Source organism: Camelus dromedarius, chromosome 16, assembly GCF_036321535.1.
Source record: "Camelus dromedarius isolate mCamDro1 chromosome 16, mCamDro1.pat, whole genome shotgun sequence".
Classification (NCBI taxonomy): Eukaryota; Metazoa; Chordata; class Mammalia; order Artiodactyla; family Camelidae; genus Camelus; species Camelus dromedarius.
In genome coordinates, this window is record NC_087451.1 from 39,580,956 (window position 1) to 39,603,934 (window position 22,979).

General features: G+C 45.8%; 1 protein-coding gene across 1 annotated transcript in view; it reads left to right on the plus strand.

The window, feature by feature from the left end:
* Positions 1-1,046: 1,046 nt before the first annotated feature.
* PECAM1 (platelet and endothelial cell adhesion molecule 1) overlaps positions 1,047-22,979 on the plus strand; it is a 48,107-nt gene continuing 26,174 nt past the window's right edge. Inside the window, exons 1-7 of the mRNA XM_010983982.3 lie at positions 1,047-1,331; positions 1,418-1,444; positions 9,164-9,457; positions 12,702-13,007; positions 16,208-16,480; positions 18,844-19,092; positions 20,332-20,607. Coding sequence (XP_010982284.1) covers positions 1,268-1,331; positions 1,418-1,444; positions 9,164-9,457; positions 12,702-13,007; positions 16,208-16,480; positions 18,844-19,092; positions 20,332-20,607 — 1,489 coding nt within the window. The 5' untranslated portion in view covers positions 1,047-1,267. The remainder of the gene's footprint in view (positions 1,332-1,417; positions 1,445-9,163; positions 9,458-12,701; positions 13,008-16,207; positions 16,481-18,843; positions 19,093-20,331; positions 20,608-22,979) is intronic.

The window sequence follows — 22,979 nt, forward strand, 5'->3', positions numbered from 1 at the left end:
TCTTATCAAAACTTCCACTGAACCATAGATCAGAGAGAGGAATTGTTCTCTAGCTGGAAGCCATCACTTCTCGGTAATTGCCCTGAGGCAGAGAAGGCTTTAGTGTCTGTGGTCCCAGTTCAGATCTGACTTAGCTCTACCATGTGACAGTATTAAAGGGCAGCATTTCAGAAACTGGCACCGTGACCCCAAGGTGATGATAATCTAATCTAGACAATACAGTTAACTTGTCCTCTTTCACTCAATCACCCATTTTACTAATTTTTTTTGATCATCTACTAGGTCCCAGGCACTGTTCCTGCCACCACGGAGCCACCAGTCCACTTGTGGGAGGCACGGCCATTATGGCAGATGGTAGAAAGTGTCTGTCATAGGGCAGACAAGGAAGATGAGGAGCCCAGAGGAAGGGCAGCTCAGTGTGGGGAAGACGGGGGAATTCCAGAGGAGCTGATGCCGAACCGGAGTTATGATGAGGGGGTAGGAATTTGCCAGAAGAGAAGAAGGGGACGGGTACTCCAGGCAGGGGAACAGCATTGGCAAAGGCACAGACATGTGACATGTTCTGGGAACTATAAATTCTAGCAACCAGAATATAGGGGCAAAGACAGAAGTGATGAGAGAGTGGGCTGGAGAGGTAAGCGAGGGCTGCATTGTGAAAGCTGGGAAATTGACTCTCTCTGGAGGGTAATGGGGAGCCATTACAAGGTCTCCCTGATAAACCTGCAATTTTCTGGAAAAGTCAGAGCTCTCTACAGCCTTGGCAGGAGAAGCAGGAGGTCCAGACTCATGCCATGTGACAAGAGCCCCTTTGTGGGGGGCCAGAGGAAAAAGCAGAGAGATTTGGTGAGAGTCTAAGGAGAGAAGCCCTTTGAGGGGAGGTTGGAGAGACGGAGGAACCCTCTTACCCTGCCATGAGAAGGGGCCCTAAATCTGGGCGAGGCAGAAGGAGGGCTGAGAGTGCTGAGTAAATGTCACTGGTACCTTTTTTTTTCCCCCATGAAAAAGCTAAACAAAGCAGCTGCGTTCAGTGGCCTCTCAGGAAAGCCAGTCATTTCCTGAGGAGATATTAGGCGGCCCAGGCATTGTTCCTGGTTTCCAGCATGGCCGCCATTACCTGACCAGCGCCAAGGCCAGTCTCTCTGCAGCTCCTGGAGAAGCTCCCAGCGTGGTCTCTGCTTTTCACAGGACAGGCTTCTCATCTGTGTCTCGTGGGAAGTGTCTTCTGCCCCCAGGGCAGAACTAACTGCCCGAAGTCTCCGCTCTCAGGATGCAGCTGGGGGGGACCCAATGGGGCACAGTGTGGCTCACAGCCCTGCTGACACTTCTGCTGTGTGAGTTTTTACTCTCTTCCCGCATCGCTTAAACTTCGGGAGCATTGATGCTCATGAAACCAACATATTTCTTCTGTCTTTTCCAGGTTCAAGCCTCAAGGGTCAAGAAAACTGTAAGTTCTAAAATTCCTACCTGGCTTCCTTGTGTCATTCTGTGACCTTTTAAAAACTCATATCAAATTACTTGAGTTTAATATTTATAACAATTCAGAAACATACTCCAACTGGGAGCTAAAGTTGATTCCTTTCCTTATTTTCAGAAGGTTTTAGAACAAAACGCTTGTTCTAAGCCAAGTTTTAATCAGCAGTTTCTCGAAGTAGCACACATTTTCTAGATCCCAGTGAACTTCTTTTTGTTAGGATTGGGGAGGAGATAAGAAAGTGATTCCATAGGTTATTTTTTGTTGTTCTACCATGATTTCTTATTTTTCATATTCCACCCTATCCTCAATTGTTTTTTTTCGCAAATGAGACGGAATCAATTTGTGAGATTCATGAAGCCAGGACATAGTTTAAAGATCGTTATTGTGACTTTTTTTTTCTCTTAAATGATCTAAAACAGATTAGATTTCACTTCCCATCCACCCAGGAGGCTACGATGATGTCAATAAGCAATGTTTTGTGCTTGTGCACAGGATGGGGGGGCTTCTGCCTGTCTTCGAAGTCTGGTTTATCATCCCCTTTAGAGCTAATTTTGAATCTCTAAGGTTTTGTTTTGTTTCGTCTGGGATGATGTGAATGAAAGAGGGGACTGGGCTGAGTCTGGGGGCTGAATGGAGGGATAGCCTACAGAACAGGATGCCCTTGTGAGAGGTCACTTCAGTCAGTGAGGAATCGGGATGACCGGGTTGCAGACGGTTGTACAGCTATTTGGAAATGATGTGTGTGGGCGATACTGGTTGTTTGAGACAAGGCTTGGAGCTGTAGCTCCAAGACAAGGAGGGCTGGTGTGGCTGCTTGGCAGAGCTGGCCTGGTGGGTCTCCTGCTCGTGTCCATGTGTTTGATCCCCATGGCAACCCATGGAGGCGGGATGCCCATTATCCTCAAATCATCCTCAGTTGACTGATGATGTCATGACACCCCAGAGAAACAATGGACTTGTCCAAAAAGAGCCAGTTCGCAGGGCACCAGAACCTCCCCTCCCCAAATCCCCCATCGTTGGAGCCGGCAGCCAGTGGCCTGACTCAAATCTTTAAAGCCACTGTTACTCTGTCTCTTTGAGCCTTTTCCCCTCACTCTGTAAAATGAATGTGATAAGAGTCGGTATAGACAGGAGATTAGATAAAAAGGTGACCCACCTGCCTGGCATGTGGTGATTAGTATACAGTGGTTTACTGTCAGCCCTAGCTCACCTCTACAACCTCAGCTCCTGTCCACTCCAGCCCACATACCCCCTGCTCTTGTCCAGACCACACCCTGCCAACACTGGTGCCCCTGGGCTTCTGCGTCTCTGAGTCCTGTTTCCCGGGACCTCCAATCTCCCATCTTCCTTCCCATCGCAGGTGGCAGTAAATCACTCCCTGCCCAGGTTTTCCAGAAAGGTCTTTGTACCTTCAGGGGAAAACTTCAGAACTGCAGGACCTAGAGCAGGAAGACCCTCCAACTGCCTCTCCAAGCCTCCACCCTGTTTTCCATAAGGTACTTGCACTGTGTCAACTCTGGTGCTGACAGAGCTGGGGCTGAGACCCAGGCCTCCCATCCCTTAAGCCACAGGAGACCACACTGGACGTGCGTGTGACCTGCCAGCCTGCTCAGAGTTTGAGGGGCTTGGTCAGCCCTGGCCCTTCCTCCCCCTTTCCCTCAGGTCCCCACCCAACCCCAGCCCGCGCATCTCAGGGGATGACCTCAGCTGCATCTTCACCTAGAACACAGTGCTGTTTGCAGGAAACTCCCTCCACTTCCCGCCCTGCTGGGGCCTCAGGCTTATCTGCCTCCCCACCCGTCCCTGGCTTCCCTCCTGCTTCAGATGCCATGTCCACCCCATGGCTTCTCCAGGCCAGCCTGTCCACCTGAACCTGGAGCCCATCCCTCTCATCGCCCCCTAGGACCAGCCCTCACCCCACTTTTAGTATCTCTACCCCCATCTTTCTGGCTCTTTCCTTTCAGTCTACGGACAGTCTCTTGTTTTTTTAGGAAGAAGAAAACTCACCCCCACCTCCATTTATCTTGTGTCCTCCTACCTGTCCGTTCCCTTCCTCCGTCAGGCTTCTCCGAGGCCTGGTTTGTAATCACCGTCACTTCTTCCTCACCTCTCAGGCATCCCTACTTAGCGGCTCTGGCTTTGGCCCCCACCACTCCCTGCAATTGGAATCCTCTGACTAAGGGGAGATGCCAGATGCCCCAAACACCTCCAGCCCTTACCTTTCTGGTCCCCTGCATTGCCTCTGCACAAAGCCCCTTTCCTTGGCCTTCTAGACCCTCCTCCCTGGTGTTCACCCACCTTTCTGACAAACCCTCTTATCTTCCCCCCTGGGAGACTTGGACTTTCCCAGGGTCCGGTCGTCTCTGGAGCTCAGCCTCCCCTCTCTACACCTCCACATGCCCACCCTCCAGTCCAGTGAAGCCCTGGCCGCTGCCCTGAGCACCTGGCTTCCTATGGGGCCAGTGGTTGACATCTCCTCTGGATCATCACCCCCCAGCCCCCCAATCCCGGCTGCACCGCAGGGACTTTGTCCCCGTCCTTATCCTTTTCTGGCCTTCCCTCCTGCAGTCAGCACACACATATCCTCCTGCAGGGGGCACTACCTAATCCAGGAACCTTATCTTCCACTCTCTGCCTCGATCCCCGTGTCTTTTTTTCTTTAATTGTAGTAACATACATATAACAAATGTTATTAATGACATTTAGTACATTCATAGTGTTGTGCAAACATCACCATTGTCTAGTTTCAGGAAATTTTCTTCACCCCAAAAAACAAGTCCTTTTGCATCCACTAAATATTTCTCAAGTCCAACCCTTCCCTTCAGCCCCGCTGTGTCTGACCTAGTGCAGACCTCCTCAGCTTTGACCTGAACCGTCATCCAAGTTGTCATAGGCCTTCGATATCTCCCTCCAGCCCACAGTGATCTTTCTAAAGCTCCAGTGTCATCCTGTTACCCCTCCCACACCCCCTGAAGACCCTCAGGACAGGACCCAGCTTGTCAGAGGGCAAGGCCTTCTGTTCTGGCCCCTCCCAGCTGGCCCCCTGACCCTCTGGCCCCACACTCTGGTTCTATAACTGCTAGTGCCCAGAATGCATTGACTTCTCCTGCCCCTATGTCCTGGGACATGCTGTTCTCTTGCCCGGAGCATCCACCACCCATTCCTGTCCTGGTCCAAGTTTCAGTTCCCAGGTCACGTCTTTCAAACTTGACCTCTCCTGGCCCCACTTCCTCTTGGTGCTTGCAGCATTTTACTCCAGCTATCTGGGTCCCCACCAGCCTGCATGGTCTAGGACAGCAGGGATGGTTTCTTATTCACCTTGTAAGCCCCACACCTGGCACAGGTGCTTGATAAATGTCTCACTGAAGGGTACCCAGACTGAACTTAGAGGTGCTGGAGATTCAGATGAGCTGGGTCAGCACACTCCATGCTGGGCCTCAAAAGTTCATCAGTGACTCCAGGCTTCATGGCTCCCTGTATTTTCCTGACAATGCAGGGTGGCCTCTCCTCTGTCCACTCCCCCCTTTCTTTCTGAGTCATTTCCAGGTTGAGAGCTAAGTGTCTGGCTGAGTCATGATGCCTCACCTTCCCGGGGAGCATCAGCATCCGCTGACTGGTGTCTTGAGGTAGAGGGAAGTGGATTCCTTTGTTTTAGGGCTTGGGGACTTAGCACTGTGATCCCAGGGTGCCTTTTCTGAGCTGTGGTGACTTTGTTCCTTTGAATCGTCTCCATCAGCCTTCATTTCTCCAGGTGGAAAAGATCTGGCCTCTTTAGGCTGTTCCGTGACCCCGTCCTTCCATTACAGTTCTGAACCTTTTGGGTCCTCTTCCCAGAAAAACACACACTCGCATATAATTGGAGGTGGTTCATAGGCCTCCTAACTCCCATCCTTGAACCTCCAGGAAGCCCAGGGAGCCAAGTTGTATCAATCACTCTATTGTGTAAATAGTGAGACCTGTGCACAGTAATCTAGTTTGGCTGTTCCTGGAAAGTTATTCACAAAGTGGATAGTATTTTCCATATTAGCTTAATAATCAGGTAGAGATTTTTAAAGATTGGTCGGGTGGTGTACTTGTTATCTGTTGATGCTTAAAAATTTACCCCAAAACCTAGTGGCTTTACAGTAGTGATTTGTTGGTTTGTTGAGAGGTTGCTGATAAAATGTTGGTCAGGTTACAATTGTCTGATGCTGGGGACTCTACTCATGTGGCTGTTCCTCGCCATGTGGGCCTCTCCATGGGGATGCTCGGGGATGCTCAGAGCAGGGCAGATGGCTTTGCCCAGAGTGAGTGATCCCAGAAAAGGAAAGAGTGACTAAGATGAAAGTTGCAACATCTTTTATAAACTAATCTCAAATGTGACATACTAGCATTTCTGCAGTACTGTTAGTCATAAGACCAACCCTGGTGTGATGTGGGAGGGGACCACATGCTTGTGTGATATCAGAAGACGAGGCTCTTTGGGGGCCATCTCGAAGACTGGATACCGAAAGGGCGGTGGAGGATGTGGTGGTCATGGTGACAAAATCTAGGCTACTTACCCTGTTGCATCAAATCAGTGAGGTTAAGTTGAAGAGCTGGCATTCATGTATTGATACATTTTGTAAAATGCTTTTCCCTCTGTCCTGTCCTCATTGCTTCTCCCTTGTCTGTTCCAGCTGGCCATGCAAGTGTGAGGTCCCTACCAGTGAATCACTTGAGTTAATTTATTAAGCAGATGTGTTTTAGAGTTGTTTAGAAAAACAAGGTGGCAGGAGTGCCTTGTGTTTTTTAGAGAGGCTTTCATCCTCTCTTAAAAACCACTACCTTCTGCTTTAGCCAATTTTAAAATTGTGAAACAGTGGTAGGGTGCCTATAAAAAGGAAATGAACCAGGGCCGCTAAGCAGGAGACCCAGGCAGGGTAGGCGCTGAGGCTGGAAGGCCTGGAGTAGCGAAGAATTGTGAAATGCAGACTGTGTGCTCCAGGCGGGCAGGAACTGTGCCAGTCTCACTCTTTTCTGAGCCCCCAGTTTTGGGTGCAGTGCCTGGCACAGAGTAGCCCCCCTGAAGTGTCTGCTGAGTACGCAGTGCTAAGGCAGCTGGAAGGAAATGTCAGCCAGGGGCCAGGCGTTGGACAGTACATACTCCATCCCTTCAGCGCCCTCAGCCACTTGGTTCAGTCACTGTTCAAGGTTAAAATGTGAGGGGAGGCAGGTATTAGAACTCCTGCTTTATAGGAGGAGGAGTGGGAGCCTGCAGGGGTTAAATAACTCCCCACCACACCCAGCCAACGGCTGTCGGATGAGGGGTTTGGACCGCTGTGTGCCTGACTTGCTTTATTCCTGCTCCCAGTTCTGTGTCCGAGTCTGAGGGGCACCAGCTACGGGCATGCCTTTCATTCAGAATGACTAACAGTAAAGTAGCCCAACACAATGGATGACCAACACTGGGAATCCGGACAAGTGGTTGTAATTCACCTGGGAAATTTAAAAAATGGTTTTCTTTTGAAAAAGTTCACTAGAAGTATGGATTCGAGAAAGAGCCTTTAGTGACCTCAAGACTCAAGAGTTGGTTTTATATCTGCAACTGGCAGAATCTAGCTAACATTTCACCTGTACCAGGAACTGTGCTCCAAGGACTTAAATGCAGGTTTTCACTTACACTTACTATTATTAGGTCCATTGTATGGATGAGCAGACTGAGGCTCAGAGCTCAGTAACTTACCAGAAGCAGTTTGTGAACAGAGATGGGATTTGGCCCAAGAAGTCGGGCTCTGCACTTATCTTCTGCTCTCTATCTCCTGAGAGAATCACTATACTAAGCAGTGTGGTTTAAAATGAAGGGGGAGGAACTGAAGGGGTAGGGAGACCTGCCTGTCTCCCTGGGATGGGAAACTAAACACAGATGAAAGAAATTTCTGTTCTGAGAGCTCCCACCACAGGCTTATCAGACCAGGAGCTAATAAGGAATAGAGAAAGACGGAAAAAGGAGCACTAAGATTAATCCTGCAAAAAATAACTTATACAATCACCTTGTCTCATGACTTATCAGGTGCCATTTTTTGTTAAATTAATTGCTCATAAGAAAGGGATAGGGATGGACTGTTGTATTCATTTTAAAACCTGAGACATGTTACAGACAAGTTAGATTCAGTTATTCCCAAAAGGTTTGACTTTATTAAAAGAGAGGAAAGAAACACCATTTTGCCAGTATCTCTGGCCAGCTAGCTACGTTTGCTTGTAAAATGATTTGGGACCACTTATAAAATAAAAATGATGTATTATCATTCAATAGGGTAAAAATAGATGAGGAAATCGGAGTGAGAAGAAAATAAAGGCAGACAAATAAAACTGTGGCCCTTTTAGCACACGGAAGTGCATCCCAAAGGTTGCCAGAGGTAAAATTTTGAGTTTATATTTCTTAGCAGCCAAAGCAAAAAGGGAAGCAAGACCCATTAGAAAAAGAGATTTCAGGGGAAGGGTATAGCTCAGTGGTAGAGTGCTTGCCTAGCATGCATGAGGTCCTGGGTTCAATCCCCAGTGCCCCCATTAAAAATAAACAAATAAATAAATAAACCGAATTACTACCCGTACCCCCCCCCAAAAAAAAAACTAACAAAAAAGTGGTTTCAAGTTCTTACCCATCTGGTGAAGCTGAGTTCATTAGATAGAAAACACCAGCTGAGACTGTTCTTATCTGGTCAGGCCTGGGCGGGGGTGGCAGGGAGGAAAGTTCCTGGGCATGACTATCTGATTTCATGATAGCACAATGGTAGCCATCATTTATTAAGCAATTGCTGTGTGCCAGGCACTGCGCTGCGTGCTTTCCTGCTCCTCTTCTGTAAGTCTTGCAGTAACCGACTACGTAGGTACTGTTACTTCACTTTCTAGATGAGGCAGTTGAGCTCAGAGAGATTAATTGCGCAAGGTCACACAGTATGTGGTGACTTGAATGTTTGTCTCCCTGAATCCTTTGCTCCCTGCAGGGGCGGTGATATGGCAGCTCATAGGCTGCGGGCATCTTAGGGACACGTTTCCTCGATCACAATCAAGGCTGCCCCCTGGTCTTGGTGGGAACAGGATCGTGCCTGACCTACCACACACAGTCATTACCACCTAGCCACTGTGGGCATTTGAGACCCCTGGACACTATACTGCACAGGATGTGACAATATCAGTCTGACGTGGTGAAGGTCACCAGGACGCTGTTATTTCTTTCCTTTTTTTTTTTTAAGTTTTGATTTGCATTTACATTTTACTTATTTATTTATTTTATTGAGGTACAATCAATTACAGTGTGTCAATTTCTGGTGTACAGCACAATGTCCCAGTCATGCATACACATACATTTTTCATTTTCATATTCTTTTTCATTAAAGGTTATTACAAGATATTGAATATAGTTCCCTGTGCTATAGAGAAGAAACTTGTTTGTTTGATTTTTTTAAATCTATTTTTATATATAGTAACTAACATTTGTAAATCTCAAACTCCCAAATTTATCCCTTCCCACCCGCTTTCCCCGGTAACCATAAGACTGTTTACTATGTCTGTGAGTCTGTTTCTGTTTTGTAGATGAGTTCATAGTGTCCTTTTTTTCTTTTAGATTCCATGTATGAATAATGTCATGTGGTATTTTTCTTTCTCTTTCTGGCCGATGTTTTTTTCTGAGATAACAGGTGTGTCTGCTATCTTTCCCTTGGCATTTAGCTTTCACCGTCAACAGCATCGAAATGGCGATCTTGCCAAGGAACGAGGTGCAAAATGGGGAGAACCTGACCCTGCAGTGCATCGTGGATATCAGCACCACCTCACATGTCAAGCCTCAGCACCAGGTGCTGTTCTATAAGGATGACGTGCTGTTTCACAACGTCTCCTCCGTGGAGAACACAGAGAGTTATGTTATTCCCCACGCCCGGGTCTATAACACAGGGATATACAAATGCACTGTGATCCTGAACAACAAGGTGAAAACCACTGAGGAGTATCAGGTGTGCGTGAGAGGTGAGTCCATGGAATTGAACATAGCTGGAGTAGATGAAGTGTTAACACAAGCAGTAGCAAGAATAGTAATTGTATGAATAGTAACACCAGACCTACCTGCTCGTCTGTCATCCTTCTCACTCAACTGCCTGGCGTTTTCCTAGCCTGAAAATGTAGGCATTAGACTTGCTCCCGACATGCCAGGATTTTCCTCACCTCCGTGCCTTTGCGCATGCTATTCCGTCTCCCTGGAATACCTTCCTTCATCTCATCTCCTCGTGAGCTGCTGTTTCTCCTTCAGCATGCAACTCAGTGATCTCTTCTCTGACACTTTCCCAAACAAAATTGATGTCCCCCCAGGTCCCGGTCCTTACAGCTCTTATGCTCTCTCTGCATTTAGTAGTATTTGTATAAAGGCCATTGGATTTGAGTGTTGACACTGGATTCTGCAGGTACTCTGCCTAGATTCCAATCTGGACAAGTCCCTTAACCTCTCTAAACTTTAAACTTCTCATCAGTGAAATGAAGATATAACACGGCCCAGCTCAGGGAGTTACTGAGAGGATTAAAAGATACCATGTTAGTAAAGAGCTTAGTGCAATTTCCAGCACATAATGAGTTTCCAATAAGGGGCAATTACTACTTCACTTGATATTGCAGCTTTCTCACACATCTGTTTGTTCTTCTGGACTGTGAGATCATGAGGGAAGAGATGGTGTTTGGTCTATTTTTGTATCTTGAACAAAAAAAATCTGGCTCATAGGCACTCAAGTAATTGTGGAATAAATTTAAACAGGTGAAAAGAGCAAGTAGAAATAGACAGGGATTGAGCAACAAGAGAAATATCATTGTGTTAAATTTGGGTTCATAGATAAAGTTTCAGCCACTCATTCATTCATTGATTTATTCCCTCAAGCAGCATGTCCCAAGGCTGCAAGTCATGAAAAAACTAAGTGCTAGAGAAAAATGCATCAAACAGGTCCTAACTCTAGAGGCAGTTACAGTCCTGTGAGGAGGAGAGACATTTGAGCACATCATTACAGTCCAGTAGTTACATGATCTGAGTGCCTTGGGAGCACAGCAGTGGGAGGAAACAATTCTGCATAGGGAAGTTAGGGACTGTTTCCTGGAAGAAGGGACACTGGGTCCAAATCCAGAAGATTGTGTAGGAGTTTGCTGGATGGTGAAGTGGGGCAAAGGGCAGAGGAAAGTGCTGGAGCATAAACGTGAGAGAGCAGAGGCTGAGAACAAGGTTACTATACCAGCAGAGTGCCCCTTGATCGAATTCCCCAACTTCTTGAAGACAGGTCATCATTTCCTGTCTCTGAAATACAAGTAACTGATTACTATACATACCCTTGAAGGTTATTTTGTTTTGAGGATAAACGGATAGCAGATAAAACCTGTTTAGTGGCCAAGTGTCAAATGAATGCACGGCCTATCAGGTGCAAGTCCCTCGGCCAGACTATCCTTAGAAAATAAGAGCCCTTTCAGCAAACAGGAAGCAGGAAGATGCAGTGGGCAAGTGTCTGGGGGCACTTTCCTTTCAAAAGTAGACAGCCTCTGATCACTTTCCCGTCGGTCTTTGAGGCTCACACAGAGAACGTGACTGCATCGTCCTCCAGGCCAGTTCCTCCTGGGTGTCTTACAGACATTTGGGCCTCTGCTGGCCAGACATCCCTTTGTGTCACCAAGGGCAACAGCCACAGGGATGCAGACCAGCTCTTCATCTCCACTGAGGACAGGGGAGGAGCCAGCAGGTCTGGGCGTTTACATTAGTGATGAGGAAAGATTGGCAGGCTAAGAGTCTGGGAAGTGTACGTTAAAAAGAAGTGTGCTGACCACAGGGGATGATTTAATGGACACAGTGAATTGAGCCCTGTGCTTCCTTAACAGCTGCTGCCACAACTGTCATTTCTGCATTTTTGTGCTCACTTTTGTGATCAGGAGAGTCATTCATACTATTGTTACTTCCAGTAATAAGAACTACCACTTATCAGGTCCTCATGAGATAAAATGGTTCTAAGTGCTTTACATACATCTCATTTTACTCCTGCCACAGCACTGGGAGATAAGCAAGTTTCCTCCCATTGACATATGTGGACACTGGGGCTCTGAGAGGTTGAGTGGCGTGGTCACATCTCATAGTTCATCAAAGGCAAAGCCAGAGTTAGGACCGAGATCTATCTATCTATCCAAAGTTGGCCTCTAGCTTGATTATTAGGATAGGTCTTTGAGGTAGACAAAAGACAGTTCATTCATTCAGTAATCATTTATCCAGTTCCCACTCTGAGCCAGGCCGAGGACCTAACAGTGAGTAAGACATGTTCCCATCCCTTGGGGAGCTCATGTGAAGCAGGGGAACACCTTCGCAAACAGCTGCCACCACAAGTACCCATAGTGATGAGAACACAGTACAGATGTCTCTCCCAAGAGGACAGCCCTCCATCTCTGAACTGGGGGGGGAGTGTCAAAAAAAAAAAAAAAGATGTATGAGTCCTAAGTGATGGGGTGAGGTAGCACATCCAGGAAAAGGCAGGGTTAGGATGCAAGCAAGTCTGTGTGACTCCAGGATGGAGTTCATGACCACCAGACCATGGGGCCAGGCTAGGCTCTCCCAGCTCCTCCTAATCTGACCCTGGCTCACTGCCCATTGTACCTTCCCCTCCCCCCCTTTCTCTGCTCTAGACCACCCTCCTGAAAAGCCACTCATAGTCCTTGGCACAAGCAGTTCCCTGAGCACCTGTGCACCCTGAAATGCCTGTCGTTAGCCCCACCCTACTTCATCTGTCCAAAAAAAACCCTTCCTCCAAGACTCCTCTCAAGCCCTATTCCTTTCTAGAATCTTCTTTGATTCCCCAGCCAAGGAGGGCCTCCTCCTTTCCTGACTGCCCCGTCACTCACTGCCTCTGTGACACATTCTGATGTTTGGTTATTTTCAGCTTTGCTTTTTGAACCGGGAGGCCGTGCATCCCTCCTCTCCCCCTGCCCCTGAGTCTGGCTCTGGAGTCAGATAGACCTGGACTTGAATCTCTGGGCTCTGGGGCTTGATGGCTGTGAGCTTTTGGATGAGCCTTGAACCTCTCTGAACTTCACCTTCTTCATCTGTAAAATGAATGTAATTTTCTCTTTCATGCCCACCCAGGAGGTTTATAACGAGAACTACATGGGGTCGTGGATATAAAGTCAATTCTAGCTTGTGATTGACATTCAGTAAGATGTAACAACAGTCAAACATGCTAAACGACTTTCTCTTCCCCCAAAGGTGTGTCCGATCCCAGGGTGACGCTGGACAAGAAGGAGGTGATAGAAGGCGGGGTCGTGGTGGTCAATTGTTCTGTCCCAGAGGAAAAGCCTCCAATACATTTCACAATTGAAAAACTGGAACTAAATGTAAAAGGTTCCAAGCAAAGAAAAAAGAAAACTTCTCAGAACCAGAATTTTGTGACCCTGAAATTCACAGTCGAGGAACAAGACCATGCTATATCATTCCAGTGTCAAGCTATGATCTTTTCTGGGACCCACATGGAGACCTCTAAATCCATCAAGAGTGACCTGGTCACCGTGAGGGGTCAGAGTCCTACTCTCCTTTTTATCATTCTTTCGGGTTTGCTGGTTTGGTCTGGGGAGAAAGCTGAGATTTGGAAAGGGGCTGGGGCTTCTGGCCGGGCTGCTCTCTCAAGACTATTCTAAATCACTTTATATTTTTCAAACTTTTTGGCTGTGACCCAGTTAAAATATATATATACACACACATATATATACATATATATATATAATGTATATATGTATATATATGTACATGAATTTCCCCTCCAAAAGTTTTCCATATGATACTTAACCTTAACATATGATGCATTTTGCTATTTTCTTTTCCATTCTGTTTCAGTTTTTTAAAACACTGGCCATGACTCACTGAAATGATGCCTTGTGTGACCTGCAGTTTGGAAACCGTGGCTTTAAGCCAGTGCAGATCAGACCCAGGAAGTGGGATCTGAATAGGGAGGGGGTCTGCAGGGAAGAGGGGCCAGGTCCTCTGCCTTTGCCGCCCACATTTGATGAGGGACTCCCCTCCTCTGTCCACCCCAGAATCACCAAGACATTGGACAAATAGCAAACAAATGAGTTGACCTGAGAAGTGCTCTCAGGAGAGAAAGACACCAGCAGTGGAAAGCCTGGGTGTGAGTGTCCAGGACAGAGAGTGTCCAGGCAAACAGCAGCTCCCTGTGACCTGAGGGAGAAGGACTTGTGAAGCAGGGAAGAGTCAGGGGAAGGCACACTCTAATGCAGAGAGCCTCAGATATTTTCAAAGTAGGAGCCCTAATGTTTATCATAAATGACTATCTGCTTTTGACACCTTCTTTCCCCCTGCCCATTGTGTATACATAATGCTATATGTATTATGGGTACATAATACATTTACTATATAGTATTATGTGTATATAACATAGTATTTTATATACACAATATTTTTCTGATTATAATACATGAGCTGAGTTAAATTTTCAGAAAATATGGTAGTGTATAAAGTGTAAAGTGACAATCCTTCATGGTGCCACTCCTCCAAAAACCTCTTGTATGACCTTCTAGATTTGTTCTGCTCATTTGTCATGCACTCACAGTTTCTGCTTGTTTTTCTTTGTTTTTACAAAAAAAAAAATAGGGCCTGAGGGGAGAGTATAGCTAAGTGGTGGAGCACATGCCTAGCATGCATGAGGTCCTGGGTTCAATCCCCAGTACCTCCATTAATAATAAATAAATAAGCCTAATTACCTCCTCCACAACCAAAAAAAAAAAAAAAAAAATAGGGCCTGTTAAACTTTTTCTTAACAACCAAAGCATGTATGGACTTTTGTCCAGATCAAGAAATATGTATCTATACCATTTTAGTGACAACTTGGAATCCTGTTGTAAGGATGTGCCGTAATATATTTGCCTCACTTTCTATTGATAGACATTTAGGTATTTTCCCAGTTTTTTGCTACTAAGACAATCTTGCAACAGCCATACTTGCACTTATAACTTGTGTACTTTGGCGAGTATTTTATTATTTATGGGGTCAACTTTTTTATTCAAATGTTTTGTGGATTTTCAATATTGATGGATATTGCCAAAGTGTGCCTCAAAACAGCTGAACATTTCCATCAAAAGTGTTCATTTGCCCACATGCTTACCGACAGAATATTATCAATGTTTTTTTAAATTTTTTTTAATTAATCTTTCTTGGGGGGGGGAATTAAGTTTATTTATCTATTTATTTAATGGAGGCACTGGGGCTTGAACCCAGGACCTCATGCATGCTAGGCATATACTCTACCACTGAGCTATACCCTCCCCCCATTATCAATGTTTTATTATTTTTGACAAGCTAGTTGAGACACAATGATATGTCATTGTTGTGATTTACATTTCTTTGGTCTTTAGTGACTTGAGTGTGCTTTTTTTGTTTATTGGTCTGTTACATCCCCCTGCCCCATAAACTGCCTGTTCATACACACTTTGCCCACATTCACCACTTCTGATTGATTCGTTTGAGCCCTTTATAATTTAAGGGATTAGCTCTTTGTCAGGTACTGTGCAAATATTTTACCCACTTTTTCATTTGTCTTTTATTTTTATTTCCATGAAGAAGCTTTTAATCTTTAGTTAATCATATTTATGCATCGTTTTTCCTTATGATATCCAGTTTTGTGATTCACACCTAAAGTTCTTCCACACTCCAAGATTGTTAATGAAAAAATGCCCCTATGGTTTCTTTTAAGGTTTCTGTGGTTTAATTTTTTTTCTGCATTTAGATCGCTGGTGTGTCTGGAATTAGCGTGCGTATCAGAAAAAAAACCTTTAGTTATTATCAAGCTGGCCCAGAGGGTACTTGTTGAATGTCCCAAGTCCCAAGAGAATGTCCCTTCTCTCTTTTTTTGTTTGTTTTCGACTTTTACTCAGGAAAATAGCCCTTTTTTTAAATGATAGCTTTTTATTGTGAATTTCAATGACTTTACAGTTAAAAAAATAACTAATGAATATTAAAGTATTATATCACTCTAAATTCCCTATTCTAAATTGGCATTTTTAAATGCCCTTAATTGTATTTTACATAGTTATAATTTGTGCATATACTTTCTTATGGTCTGCTATTGTTTTGGTGGGAGCAGAAGCCTAGCCCTACTTCACCATCTTCTGAAGGTCCGACATCCTGGTATTTTATTAAAACAGTGTTTTTCAAACTGCATGAGCCATGAAATCAATTTTGTCAGTCACACCAGCATTATTTAAAAAGAGGTAGAATAGACTAGAAATCACTTTTTGAGGGCATACAGTTATTTAAATATGCATTTCCATGAAGCTACTCTTGAAAAGCTATGGAATATCTATGCTGAAATGCCAAAGTCCCATGAAATGGTATGAGAAGAGCCTAGAAAGTCCTTGCTGGGCAGGGGGAAGGGTCTGTTTCTAACTGCTGTGATTATTTCTGAGATCATTTGAAGAAGGTCCTGCAGATGAGGGCTAGGGAAGATGGGTTGGCCTTTGGGAAGCTCAAGAAAGTTAGAGAATTGAGATTAAGAAGCCTGAAGATGCAAGAATGAGCGAGAAGGGAGGGAGCATCCCAGCAGCCTAGGCAAAGGTTTTGGAGAAGAAAAGGTTGAAAAAATTGTTTTTAATTAATAAGGAAAAACTGTGGTGGCATCAAAAAGAGTAAAAAAGGGGAGGAATTGCCTTCTCCCCTTACCCAGGTTTGAACCTGAGTCCAACCAGCTTGTCCTCTTCTTGTAGAATCCTTCTCTAACCCCAGGTTTCACATCAGCCCCAAGGGACTGATCACAGAAGGAGATCAGCTCCACATCAAGTGCACCATTCAAGTGACACACCTGGCCCAGTCGTTTCCGGAAATCATAATCCAGAAGGACAAGGTGATTGTAGCGCATAATCGCAGCATCGAGGCCCAGTTCTCAGTGATGGCCATGGTGGAGCACAATGGCAACTACACTTGCAAAGTGGAAGCCAGCCACATATCCAAGGTCAACAGCATCGTGGTCAACATAACAGGTAGGGCTGCTGTCGGAAGGTGTCGGCATATGGCGGGCTCAAGACTCAGCTCTGCTGGAACCCAGGGTGGACAGTGAGAGCTGACACTTCTGCTCCACTGGTCTGCACAGGGGTGTGGTACTTGTGGGGAGAAGTCATGGCAGGTTCCTGTATCGCTGTCCTCACAGGGTCAGGGATGAGAAAGCACTAGTAAACTCAAAAATAATAGTAACAGTTCCTCTCTGTTGAACATTCGACGCCTGGTTACTTTTCCATTTCATGCTCATAGCTCTACTGTAAGGTAGGCGTTATGATTCTGGCTTTACAGATGTGGAAACTGAAGCTGAGAAGTTAGGTAACTCACGCAACAATTACAGGGGTGCCAAGTGGCAGAGCCAGAATCACTCCCAGGCCTGTTAGATTTGCAAAAGTTCCCTTGGACTCCTTCTGCCTTTACCTGCCTTTACTTCTCTCACAGCACTTACCACCAGAAAGACGTGGCCCTTCTTCCTGTGTATTGTGTGTATTCAGGCACCAGAATATAAGCTAGTGAGGACAGGAACTTTATCTATTTTATCCAGTGCCATATCTTTAACACCTAGAACAGTGCCTGGTACATAGTAGGAATTCAATACGTATTTGTTGGATAAACAAATGAGCATTGGATGACAGTGCTGCAGAGGGCAGAAGCAGCACTTCTCGGTTACCAAGTAAAAGTGTCCATTCGTTCATCATTTGTTCACATTCTTGATTTGTTCAATCGTTTACTGAAAGCTTCCTCCTTGTCAAGCATTGAGTGCATGGTCACAGTGACAGTCCCCGGTGTCATAAGTACGCTGCCAACTGCCCAACTAGGTGACTGGCATGTGTTGGATCCTGCTGGTCTATACCAGGTTGGATCCTGGTAACAATTTAGTTTATTATTTTTATTTTGTTTTATTTTATTTTATTTATTTTGGGAGAGGTAATTAGTTTTACTTATTTATTTATGTTTAAAGGAGGTACTGGGAAGTGAACCCAGGACCTTGTGCACGCTAAGCATGCACTCTACCACTGAGTTCTACCCTCCCCCCTAATTATTGATAATGGCATATTTTGATGGGACATATTTTTCACTGATAAGACATACATTATCTCATTAGAGAAAAGTATTCAGTTCAACATCTACTGAGAACCTTGTGTATACTGGGCAACATTGAGGGGAATGGAGAGCTGCCTAAAGCCAGGCTTTGCCTTTGAGGAATTCACAGACATACACAGATCGTTAGAATACAGTGAACAACCACACTAAAGGCATGGGTATTCTGCTGTGAGGGCAGCAGGAACCAAGTGGCAAACACATGGGCTATTTCACCCTTTAAAGCAGCACCCTGACCTTTGGGCCAAACTACATTAGGAAAATATAAAGCATCATTAGACCATCAGATACTCTTGTGGTAGCTGACCCCCCACATCCAGAAGTCTGAGTCATACAGGGTCTATAAGTCAATCAGGAGCTGGGTCTCCCCAGCCCAAGAAAGCACAGTGTTCTGCTTGGCCTGCCCTTCCCAGCCCCTCAGCCTAGGGCTCTGTGATCCTGTTCCGTGGAGAGCTCCCCAAGCCATGCCAGGGCTGGCAGGCAGCACCCCCACATTCAAGTGCTACAAGCCTTTGGACATGGTTCCAGGCCCATGTACGCATCTGGTTTTCCACTCCTCTTTTGCTATCAAGCCTCACTGTGAGTGACTCCATACAGTGATGTTGGAGGCTCACAGTAATTTTGTGAACATAAGAATCATTTAATTAGTCATTCATCTTTGGATGGGAAGTGGGTTTTCTTCACCCCCTACTGTCTGCCTTTTCAGACCCAAACTGTCATCAACTTTGCTGACTCTCAACTCTGTCCTGTCTTCTCATCTCTGCAGTCACACCCTAATGATTCTCCAAGCCTAGGTTCAGCGTCCCCTAGTCTATGGGCTCTGCTGCAAACGCTGCGTGAATCACCCACTACACATAAACACTTTGGAGTCAATGACTTTTTCACTGCTATCTCCCCCAAGCCAAGCACAGAGATGACCTGAAATAAATACGTGTGGAATGAAATGAGTGGATGAATAAATGAGTGAATGCCTGAATCATTACTTGCTGCCTTGCAAGTTGCACATTTTTTCTAATCCATTTCTGTGAAATAAATTGGATTTATGGGGGAGGAAAACCTGCCACTGGAATCCCAGGCAAAGAATGAACCCTAGCTCTTCAGTTGTGTGATCATCAGGTACATGAGAAGCAGAAAGCGGGGAATTGATTTGCCAAAAGCATCTGGGCCAAAGGCCTCTCCCTCAAGGGGGACTCTGGGGTCGGTACCAGGGAACATCTCACCCCGTTCCCACCCACTGTTTTTTCAGAGCTATTTTCCAAGCCAAAGCTGGAGTCTTCCACCACACGTCTGGACCAGGGTGAAGGTCTGAACCTGTGGTGCTCCATCCCGGGAGTGCCTCCAGCCAACTTCACCATCCTGAAGGAAGACACGATTGTGTCGCAGTCTCAAAATTTCACCAAGGTAGCCTCAGCGCGGGACAGTGGGGCGTACATCTGCGTCGCAGGCATGGGCAAGGTGGTCAAGAGAAGCAACGCGGTTTGGATAACTGTGTGTGGTGAGTATGTCCTCGCCGGCTCAGAGAGTCCCGGGATTGAATGGGAGAAAGAGAATTTATCACCAGCTGCCACTCTCTCCAGTCTGAAGGCAGTGCAGACTGAAGCAGGGTAAGAACTCGGGGGAAAGAGAGAGGAGCGGAAACAAGAGCCCAACAGCAGCAAGTGGGTATTTCTGCTCAGAGTACAGGAGAAAGGCCATCCGAGGAAGATGTCGCTGGTGAAAGTCACGTGCAGGGCTTTGTTGTGGCTGCGTGCTGATGATGTGGCCTCTGAATTGGCAAGATTCTGGCTGCTCAAACAGGCACCCACCCAGAGGGTCAGGGAGGAAACATGGCTTAGTCAACGCTGAACTTTAAGATCTAAGTTTCAGTTTTCAATCCATACCCTGGCTGACCAGAAGGGCTAGCAGAAATAGGTACTGGGACCACCTAGAGCCAGGCTTCTCAGATTGAACGTGCCCACAAAATCTGGTTAGGATGCAGGGCAGGATGGGGCCAGATTTTGCACCTTGGGGATGCTGCTGGTGCTGGGCCCTGGACCACACCCTGAGTAGGGAAGTTCTAAGAGGATGTGGAACTCCAGTCCAGCTGTCACTGTCACTGTTCTTATTCAGTCGTGGTCCTTCAGTTTAGCCTGTGGCTTTGGTTTATCTAGCCAAGATCTTAGTCTCAGCCAAAGCAGGATTTTAGCCGTCATCTAACATGAGAGACAAATGTGGGTCATTCCATTTTAACCTTTTGTCTTGCTGTAGTTCTTGGGAGGAGGTCATTTCATTTTATAAGCTAATTTCTAAATAATGACCTAGTATAATTTATGTTTCTGAGGTGTGAAATTTACTATTTGGAGAGGCTGAGGCACTGAGAATTTGTTTAAAATATATTCTGGTTAGATATTTGTTATAATTTTTAATGTTTTCTTGTGTCTCTTCTCAATACGAAAAAAAACCACCCACATGAGTGTGTACGTATGTTCACATAAATAAGATATGTGAAAATATAAACATGTATTTAGGGGGATGTAATGTTCTTCTTGAATTTGTGTCATCCTTTTTTGTTTGTTCTCTTTTCCTCTCCCTCCTCAACAACCTTAAAGAAGTTCTATAAAGGTAGATAAGGCAGACAGGCATTTTAAATCACAGTAATGACAGAGAAAGCTAAGCCCAGAGTTTGGAGAAGGAACCCCTTGGGCAGGATGTTTCACTTCAGACTGTTTCTCTCTCTCTCTCTCTGTCATTCTAGAAATGCTTTCCAAGCCCAGTATTTTTCATGACTCCAGGTCTGAGGTGATAAAAGGACAGACCATAGAAGTCAGTTGTCAATCCATAAATGGAACCTCGCCCATTGATTATGACCTTTTAAAAGCAAGTAACCTGTTGGCGAGTCAGAAAATAGGCTCAAATGAGCCGGCGGTATTCAAAGATAACCCAACAAAAGATGTAGACTACCAGTGCCTGGTGGATAACTGCCATTCCCACGCCAAAGTGGTCAGCGAAGTTCTTCGGGTCAAGGTGATAGGTAAGTTGCTGTGCCGGAGAAGAATTCACGTGGGATTGGGGCTTTAGTTGACATTCTCAAAGGTTTAGAGTGGACTGGAGAAGTGAGTGGTTCTTGTGCAAAGTTCCTACACACGACACGTGGCAAAGCAGGACCAAGGCCCCAGTAAATGGGGCGGGAAGGTATGTGGGAGTTATTGGTGTGGCCAGTGTCACTTCTTTCAAACAAACTGCTAAAATATAAGCGGGAAGTGTCCCAACTTCAGGAAGTGCTTTGAGGCCCCGCCAGCACTCGCTCCTGTTTAGATGAACTGACAGCCATCTCTGAGAGTTACAGGCCAGAGCTCTCACACCATGAGCACTCGGCGGGGCAAGTCTTGCCACATGTGGAACGACCAGCAGTCTGAGCTGCAGGCTGCCGCTGGGCTCTCCTACTCAGGAGAAATGAACCACTGTCCTCGGATGGATACTTTTCCTCCAGCCTCCATCTTCTCAGAAGGCCTCAGGAGGACGATCGCTTGTGCCTCTGAGATATTCTGCATCTTGCTGTAAAAAGCTTGATAAGGCTTCCTCTTCCTCCTCTTCCTTTCTCTTTAATAACTGCTTATCTACATGTGCCACGTGGACTTCTTGTGTTGGACAGCAAGTCCTCCTACTGTTAATATACAACCTAAGAGTAGCAATACTTTTCAAATTAACATCAATATATATTTAGCACCTTGTGCTATAAAGCCTATAGGAAAAAGAAAGAAGACATATTCTTTGTTTTCAATGATATAACAAGAAACACAGGATACATTTTAATATATTTGAGTAATGGTGCAAATGAACATTGGGGAAATGTTACTAGGCAACACATGGTTAATTGTCACACAAGCTCTCCTTACCATGATGGTGATAGGAATTTAGGGCATGAAAGAGACCATCCAGCTGGAGGGAGAAGAGCTGGGTTAGGAGCCAGGGCTTGACAGTGGGTAGGCAGAGAGGGCTAGAGATGGTCACCAGCATAGTCAAATACATGGGCAGAAGGCTGTGTGGAGCAGATCAAGAGGCTGTGAGTGCATCCGATGGCTGGAGACAGAGGTTGGTAATGGAGAGTCATTGGATATAAATTGAAAGGGTGACTTTTCTAACTGCAAAGGGAGTCAAGCACCAGTCTTAGGAGTTGGGAACTCGTCTTGTGTGCAGTGAAGAGCCAGAATATGGAAGAGGGACATGCAGAGAATGGGATCTTGGGAAGATTAACCGGCTGGTCCTATCAGTTAGAAGCAGTGGAGACTTCAGACCTTACAATACCTTAAGAAGCTAATGTAGAAGCCCATGTGAGACTATTGGTTTAAACTGGGTCAATGTTAGTGGCTAACATTTACTGAGTTCTGACCACGTGTTCACCCCTATGTGAAGTATTTTAGTAAATTATTCCTATTCATACTTACAGTAGCCACATAAGACCCATAATAATATCATCCTTATTTTATAATGAGGAAACTAAGGCTTAAGATAAACAGCTGGGGGGCAGTAGGGTTAGGAATTGAGGCCAAGCAGTCTGGTCCCTGAGCCTGGCTTGCCGCCACCCCTTGTGCTTCAGGAGAGAGGTTGTCAGGTCAGGCTGCACCCTCCAGGAGTCTGCCCTTGGGGTTGACCCCACTGTCCCATCCTGGGCCTGCTGCTCCCTTTTGTTGGCTTGGCGGCCCCATGGTCTGGCCACCCCCTGCACTATGCCAGTCTGCTGATCAGTTCATTCTAACACTAGTAGAAATGTACTTGGGAAGACAATTTAGGATCAGAATTTTGGTGGCTGAACAGGGAGGGAAAGGAGATACAGGAGGAAGGTGAGTTTTGCTTGGATCTGCCGCGAAAGAGAGGCAGGCAGGGGTTCTCAGTGGAGATGCCCAAGTAAAATTCAAAACTCAGGATTCAGGGGAGTCACCTGGACTAGAGCTATATATATAGGCATTAAATGCTGTATGTTTACGTGTTAAACGCACAAGCAGAAGCTATAATGTAGGTGAAATCATCAAAGAGGAGCACAGAGATGGCAAACCAAGGACTGAGTTTTATAGGAAGCCTGCATTTCAGGAGCAAAAGGAAGAAAGATTGGTGAATAAAGAGGGACTGGCAGGCAAGGAGGTAAGAGAATAAGGGTTGTAAGGTATCCCAGAAGCCCAGAGAAAGCTGAGTTCTAAAGGAAGGGCTGGGCGTCAGGTGAGAGCTGTAGGGAGGCTGAGGATGGGAAGTCGGGAAGAACACCTACCCCTGGATTTAGTCTCAGGGAACTCACACGGATGAGCTAGTCAGGGATCAGCTGACGTTTCAAGTTTCTTCAAAACCAGAGGTACTGTGCAGTTTCAGAAGCAGAGGGATAGAAGTCAGATTTGGGGGCTGAAAAGAAAG